The 7,960-nt window shown below is 37.1% G+C and overlaps 1 protein-coding gene across 1 annotated transcript; it reads left to right on the top strand.

Annotated features, from left to right (window-relative positions):
* The first annotated feature begins 4,633 nt into the window (after window positions 1-4,633).
* LOC135847305 (uncharacterized) lies at window positions 4,634-7,445 on the top strand. Its single transcript, XM_065366774.1, has 3 exons — window positions 4,634-4,824; window positions 4,936-5,363; window positions 6,385-7,445. Exons 1-3 carry the CDS (start codon window positions 4,764-4,766, stop codon window positions 7,321-7,323), a joined length of 1,428 nt encoding a protein of 475 aa, XP_065222846.1. The 5' UTR covers window positions 4,634-4,763; the 3' UTR covers window positions 7,324-7,445.
* The last annotated feature ends 515 nt before the right edge of the window (window positions 7,446-7,960 follow it).

Raw genomic sequence — 7,960 nt, 5'->3', positions numbered from 1 at the left:
GAATGGAAAAAGAAACGTAAAAATAAAAATAATTTGAAAACGCCTCGTCTCTCCTCGCCAACCGTCCCGGTGAGAATAGATTAACGCGAAATGAAATCCTTCAAAATGTTTACTTGGTCGTTCACTTAATTCAAATTTAACGAAGTAAATTACAAAAAAGCTCGGTATTAGACTGTTTCAACTTTTGCTTTAGTTTTCTTTCCTCCTTAGCCGGCCCGGTTCGGCCTTTGCCGAGTATAACGATAAATTTGCACGCGGGCTTTTTTTTCCATTAGCCAACATCGTTTAATACTTTTTCCAAAATAGAAGCCATTAAAATCGACTCGACGAAAGTAATTAAAAATCATCGAGGAATCGTCCAATATATTTTCATCGTAGGTATAAGTTTTCCATTCAGCGCGACGAGTTCACTGCGCCTTTGGCTTGGAGAGCTCGGCTCTTTGTTGTATTTGTGGAAAGCTTCGTCGAAAGTTGATTTTACGTAGAGCGGGAGGGTAAACAATATAATAAGTTTTTTCGAATTAATTTTTTCACGAATGTTTTCTTTGGTTTCTCAGCTGGGTTTTCGTCCGTTTTTATGTCTTTAGCAATATCTGAGCTGAGCCCTTAAAATCGACGATAATGCGTCCATTAAACCTTCGCAACGGATGTCATTTTATTATTAATTAATCCTTTATCTGGCGTTTCTTGCCGTTGAATAATAGTTTCATCTATCTTAATCGCCAGCAAAAATATGGTTGAATTTTTTTTCTTCAAAGGTTTCCCTTTCTTGTGATTCGAATGGATTTCGACAAAACCGAATTCGTATAACTGAAACAATTGAAATGTTGAAAATTACACCTACTCGTATTTTGAAAAATCGAGGGTTCATCTTTCTGTATCATTTAACGTCGTAATTTTCACCCTGAAAAGTCGTCAAAGGTTTAAAAAAATTGCTTTTTATTTGGTGTTTCGTTTTCCTTTTTTGAATTTGTTTCCTTCAAATTTTAGATAAAATCAACTCTTTTGAATAAAATTTTCGTGTCACCACTGCACTCATCTATAACGTTGAAACAGATTCAAATGAGTAGGTTGAGAATTTGAAAAATTTTAAATTTTCTGCATTATGTTTTTACATTTTTCCAAGTTATTTCTTGACATTTTTTCCCTGCTTTACTTTTTCGTGCCTTGAATTTTAGGATTTAGAAGTTGAAATTTCCAACTAGATAAATTAAAAGAGTTGAAAATTAGTTTCAAAAAAAAAAAAAATCGAATTATACAAATTGATTTTTTTGTGTTCTTTTCAATTAACTTTTAATTTAAAAATCATTCCTTGTTTTTTTCATTTCAGATTTTGGAAGAATACGAGTAAAGGATTCAAAAAGGAAGGCAGGTGAGTCACATTGTTTTCATATGTGATTGATTATGCTTAGAATAAAATTGAGAAAAAATTTAATTCAAAAATTTTTTTTTTTTTTTTTTCAAAAAAAAATTATGTTTTACTCTTTGTCCTTAGTGAAAGATGAAAATTTGCAAACAATTTTTTTTCAAAACTTTGAAAATACATATGTGAGATAAGGAAAGTAAAAATTTGAGCGAGATACAATTTTTATTACGTAGATTGAGCCTCATACCTATTTGATCTTTGAACTCCCATTGCCGTCAATTTCCCAATCAAGACGCAAAGCATTAGATTCTCAAAGTTCACTGACCTATCTGTCTAGCCTTCCAAACTCGTCTATCTGTGTTGCTGACCATCAAGGTCATTGACCCCATTAGTATAGTTTTCCAAGGTCATTGATCCGCCTGTCTGGCCTATTAAGGTCATTGACCCGTCTGTTTGGCTCGCTTGACACCCATCAATATGGCTTTCCAAGGTCGTCAACTGACCAATTGTTGGCAAATTTTCATCTTTCACTACCTTTCTTTAAAAAAGACAAGGAGTAAAACATAATTTTTTTTTGAAAAAAAAAAACAAACAATTCATTGAATTTAATTTTTATTCAAAGTGTAATATTTTTACTCGAAATGATAGCCAATGAAATATTTTACCCTGAACTTCCTCCTATCCCTAATTTGTTTTCTCCTAAAAAATCATAAAAATCCTGAATAATTTCATTTATAAGTTTTTTTATCATTGCTTTAAAATTCAAATTAATTTTTTTACTCCAAGGTCATTGACCCACATGTATGGGTTTTCAATGTCGTGTATCTGTTTGGCTGGCCTCTTAAGGTCGTTGACCTGGCATCTCAAGGTCACTGTCCCATATATTTGGTCTCTTGATCTATAAGTATGGCATTTCAATTCAGTCTGTCTACCAGTCTGACCTCTTGAGGACATTGACCCGTATATCTGGCTGTTCAAGGTCACTGACCTATTTGTTTGACTCATCAGTACGGCTTACCGAGGTCGTCTGTCTGTTCTCCTAAGGTCATTGACCCATCTGTCTGGCGTTTCTAGGTCGTATGTCTGCCCGCCTGACCTCTTAAGGTCATTAACTCGCAAGTCTGGCCTCTCGAGGTCACTGACCCACTTGTTTGATCCATCAGTATGGCTTAGCAAGGTCGTCTGTCTGTCATTTTAAGGTCATTGGCTCACCTGTCTGGCGTTTCGAGGTCGTATGGCTGCATGTCGGACTTCTTAAGGTCATTGACCCGTACATCTGACCTTTCATGGTCACTGACCCACTTGTTTGATCCATCAGTATGGCTTAGCAAGGTCGTCTGTCTGTCCTTTTAAGGTCATTGGCTCACCTGTCTGGCGTTTCGAGTTTGTATGGCTGCATGTCTGACTTCTTAAGGTCATTGACCCGTATGTCTGACCTTTCATGGTCACTGACCCACTTGTTTGGCTCATCAATATGGTTTTCCAAGATTGTCTGCTTGACCTTTTACGGTCATTGACCTATCTGTCTGGCGTTTCTAGGTCGTATGGATTTATGTCTGGCTTCTTAGGTCATTGGCCCGTATATCTGACCTCTCAAGGTCACTGATCCACTTTTTTGACGCATCAGTATGGTTTCCCAATATAGTTCATCTGGTCTTTCAAGGTCACTGACCCATCTGCCTGGCGTCTCTAGGCCGTATGTCAACCTGTCCGACCTCTTGAGGTCATTAACCCATATGCCTGGCCTTTCGAGGTCACTGAACCACTTGTTTGGCCCATCAGTATGACTTCTCAAGGTCGTCTGTCTGTCCCTCCAAGGTCATTGACTCTTCTGTCCAGCCTCTCTAGGTCGTATGTCTGCTTGTCTGACCTCTTAAGGTCATTGACCCATCTGTATGACGTCTCTGGATCGTCTATCTACCTGTCATCGGTCCTCTCAGCAATTTAGTAATTTTGTTTCAAGTTCTTTTAAGTCAGACTTTTGTAATGGTATCTAAAAGTCCACTAATAATGCATCTAAAAAATTTCGAAGATTAATTAATAATTTGTTTCAAGTTTTCAAGAGTCTTGCATAATGTCTGGAATTGAACGCAATTTTCTCCAAGTTCTTTGAAGTCAGGCTTTTCTAAAAACCACGTTTTACCTCTTAGGGCCCTTCTTTTGGGGATACCTTTCAATTCCGATCAGTATGTTGAAAATTTCATTAAATTTTTTAAAAATTGAAAAATCTTGAAACTCTTCGAGATTTTAGAGACTTTAAAATGAGAAATACATTATTTGCAAGATTTTTTGATTTTTGGAGTTGATCATTTCTTTAGATGCTTGGCCTGAGCTATTACAATTTATCATGAAAAATGTTCGCGTTATTCCATTTTGACTTTTTACGAACAAACGGAGGGAGAGAGAGCTATATTGTTGTTTTTTTTTCAACTTATATCAAACCTTAAATTTTGGAATTCAAGACTGAAAGTTGCTCCTTGTGCGAATCCTTGATTTAAAGCTTTCTTCCCCATGTGAATTTAGGTATTCAAAACGAAATAGGTAGGTACTTATTCCGAAACACGCGTGGTTACAAATTCGTTTTTCGTAAACAAATTCAATTTAAAGCCCACATTGCGAGGTAAAAACCACCTTTATAATATGAGATTTTGAAAACGTGTGCATCTGCCTATCTTCAGGCGTATAAATTTTACATTTAAGACATACCTACCTACCTACCTATACTCATCCCTCCCTCACTCGAGAGCGTATAGTTTTATACAACAAAATGCTCGTACGTGGTACAAGCGAGATTTTAGTCGAGCACCCTAAAGAAGTATTTGTCATATGTACATGCTGAATACGTGAAAATAAGTAGGTAATTTGCATTTTAACTTATAATCGTATTATTATCAAGTATGCTTTAAATTAGGTCAATGTACTAGGCCAGGCGTCGTCGTCGTCGTTGTGGGTGTGTTTTTTCTTCTCTTTTAATCGTCCCTGTGAACTATGTGTAGTATATTGCGTGGTAGGTTCCTTCCTTCGAGTTTACGTAAATGTGGCTGGTTGTAGATTTTTGTACCTGAAATAATTACCATCGTATGCGATTTCAAATTACCTTTGAAGTCGCATTGCGAGAGTGGCTATAGGGAAGAGAGAAGGGTGCGAATACGTTTGATGAAAATTTCAGCTTATTAGTTGTGATATCGTCGATCGATACCTAATCGAATAATGTATAATGAGACTTTTAGCACAAATATTGTAAATAATCACCTCGATGACGACTATACGAGGTGATAAAATGAGCGAACCGAACTCGTTATTATAACCATTTATACAAACACGAAAGTATTATTAGTTCAATTATTAAGTACATGCAATTCATTAAGTAAATACGCTCGTGGGAAATGTCGAGATAATGTGTCGAGTTAAATTTTTAATAGCTTTTTTTTCGACGATCATTTTACTACTATGTCCAAGTAAGTGGGAAAAAATTTTCAACTATTAAAATATAAGTATTTAAATTATACGTAGGTAGTACTCGCTCATTGGAGATTCGAGGCTGTTTTTTGATATGGAAATAATTTCAGGCGGCTGCGATGCTGGAACGTTTGTAAAAACAGATCACGCTTTCGAAAGGATCATGCAAAATGACACCGTAATTTCGGATTCGTTGTCCAAACCTATTCCGGATTATATTACGGTGACGCAAACGTTGCTGGACATGTTGATAAAAGATAATAGCTCGGTTAAAGCGCAATATTTAAATAAATTCAATCTAGGATTACACCAGTTGTATTTGTCGTTAGCCTACGAGCTGTACTACAGACGCTCCGTACTCGATTATCCTAAATTGGACTTTAATGATCCTGTATACATGCCAAATGCCACCGCTTACGGTAAACCCGACCTTTGTTTTCATAACGTTCGAGTGTACGGATTTCCCGGATTTAAAAAATGGACCCATCGGTTAGAAGGCGACCCGATCGATCGAGATCCTTATTTGCAGTTTTATAAGGTACGTTCGAGTTTATTTATTCGTTATTATTATGTATTATTTTTATGTACGGTTTAATGCAATTTAGAGGTAGAACGAGATGGCAGAGCCGTAGAGAGGGGGAATTTTCCCTGGGTCCCAATTCCCATTGTATACAGGATGTCTACACGTCGCGAAAGTCGAGGAAAAGATGGCGAAAGTCGAGACAAGGTCGCGAAGGTCGAGGAAAAGATCGCGAAAGTCGAGAAAAGGTCGCAAAAGTTGTGGAAAAGGTCGCGAAAGTCGAGAAAAAGTCGCGAAAGTCGAGGAAAAGATCGCGACAGTCGAGGAAAAGATCGCAAAAGTCGAGAAAAGGTCGCAAAAGTTGAGGAAAAGGTCGCGAAAGTCGAGAAAAAGTCGCGAAAGTTGAGGAAATGATCGCGACAGTCGAGGAAAAGATCGCAAAAGTCGAGAAAAGGTCGCGAAAGTTGAGGAAAAGATCGCGAAAGTCGAGGAAAAGATCGCGAAAGTCGAGGAAAAGATCGCGAAAGTCGAGAAAAGGTCGCAAAAGTCGAGAAAAGGTCGCAAAAGTCGAGAAAAGGTCGCAAAAGTCGAGGAAAAGATCGCGAAGAATCGTCCTGATTTAAAATTTTCAAAACTTCTGGTACATATTTTTATTCAATGATAGTGCTACTGCCAAATTAGCATTTTAAATAATCACGAAAATTCAAAATTTCAAAATCTTTCACCCTCGCTTCGCTTGGGCATATTATTTTCTTTTCTGTGATCAAAAGTTGAGTCTTAATGGTAGAAATTGACTTCTCACATTAAAAATGATGTTTTTTCACTTATGAGGAATTGTGAATTCTGGTCTTTCGAGTGCTTTTGGCCTCGCTTCGTTCGGGCCATTTACTTATATGTGTATTTTCAGAAATACCTATTGTAATTTTCTGGAAATTATTGTTAGATTGTATTTGGAGGGCACTGAAAAAAAGTCGCGATTTTGGAGTATGAAATTTTGGTAGACACCCTGTATAACTTGATTCATATTTTTTTCTCTCAGGTATTCCGAAACTTCTCTTCAGACTCGATGATATTCACCGGTTATTTCCACGTTTACCAAAAAGATCATTATTTCGTCTACTACACCCGAAACAACACGTTGCAAACCACTCACATAAAATGGCGCAGCAACGAAGGCACAATTCTACCAAAAAGAATGATAGAATCGTTACGTTTCGCCAGCGAAGACCTATCCCACACTTACGACAGTTCGCTGAAAAAATCCTCCATCGTGAACGAAACTCTGCACAAGAAATTCTTCTCGATAACCGAGCAATTATGGCTGCCCAACTTGATATCATTATTGAACGATAAACTGTACCCAAGTACCGTCCACGATAACGCGGTGTTCGCCAGAACTTACAGACGTAAAGTTCTAGAAAGTTTGGTCGATGCAGCGTCCCACTACGTAATGCTGATCAGTCCATTGTCCGATACATTCGAATCGTCGCCGTTGAATTTCACTTCCGCATCTGGCATCGGTCCAGCCTACACTCAAAGGTACGAAAATCAAAAAATCGAAGGAATACTGAATTTCGATAATTATTATCTCAACGATACCAGAATAGAAGATTACATGTCGAATTCATCGGTCATCAGTGAAACAGTGAGCTTTTGGTACTCGGACCGGAAACCAGCTTATGTGAGTTTCTCCATCATTGGACACAGAGGCAAACGTGTCGATAAGAAGTACTCGATTAGGACTATGAATGTTACTTGCGTTTATGACGTGCTCACTGATCGGCCTCCTTTGAGGGTTAATCGTAAAAAGGATGTTTACTGGAATGGAAGCGGATTCCTGTTCCATTTCGATTTGGTAAATTTCGATCCGCAGATGACATTCGTTGTGCAGCATATCGGTAATGATTTGGCTAGAACTATAGGTAATTTACTCGATGCGGAAACTGAAGCTGATATTTTCAACGTGGAATTTGAGTGAAGAAAAATCAATCTGGGTTGATGATTGTGAGGTGGTTTGATTGTGATTTTTCGAGATTTAAGTAGGTACTTACTCGATAGATTTGTGTAATTTATGTAAAAATATATATTTTTTTGGTGGAAGACTTTTCTCTTTTATTTTTTAAAAGAAATTCAGTATGACAATTTTTGGTCAAGATTTTCGGACACCGTGTGGATAGGGAAAAATTAAAAAGTTTGTAAAATTGTTGAAAAATTTGAGAAAAGATAAACCGTTCAAGTTGGAGAATTGCTGCAATTTAAATGTTATAAAATGCAGTATTATTCAGTAAGTTAACTCTCTAAGTAAAATATTTTCTAGCCTGAAACTTTCAAGATACTTGCTTTATAAGAGTGAATAGATAGTTAGTACCCACTTTGTTCAATATGCTTCCAAAAAAAGATCCCTGATGAAGGGGCAAGGAGGTGGAAATATACCAAAATTCAAATCATCGAAAAACGTGACGTGAGTGTTGAATTATAATGCTTTTGAAGATGCTCCTCCTCCCCCTCCCCCCCACAATCAAAATTAGACTTTCCAGAGGTAGTAGATTTTTTATTTTTTACATCCATGTTGCAATTTTTCACTTTAGAGCTTGGTCCTAAATTCCAAAAATTAT

Source organism: Planococcus citri, chromosome 5, assembly GCF_950023065.1.
Source record: "Planococcus citri chromosome 5, ihPlaCitr1.1, whole genome shotgun sequence".
NCBI lineage: Eukaryota > Metazoa > Arthropoda > Insecta > Hemiptera > Pseudococcidae > Planococcus > Planococcus citri.
Note: the sequence above shows the minus strand (reverse complement) of the source record. Positions and strands in the feature narration are given on the sequence as shown.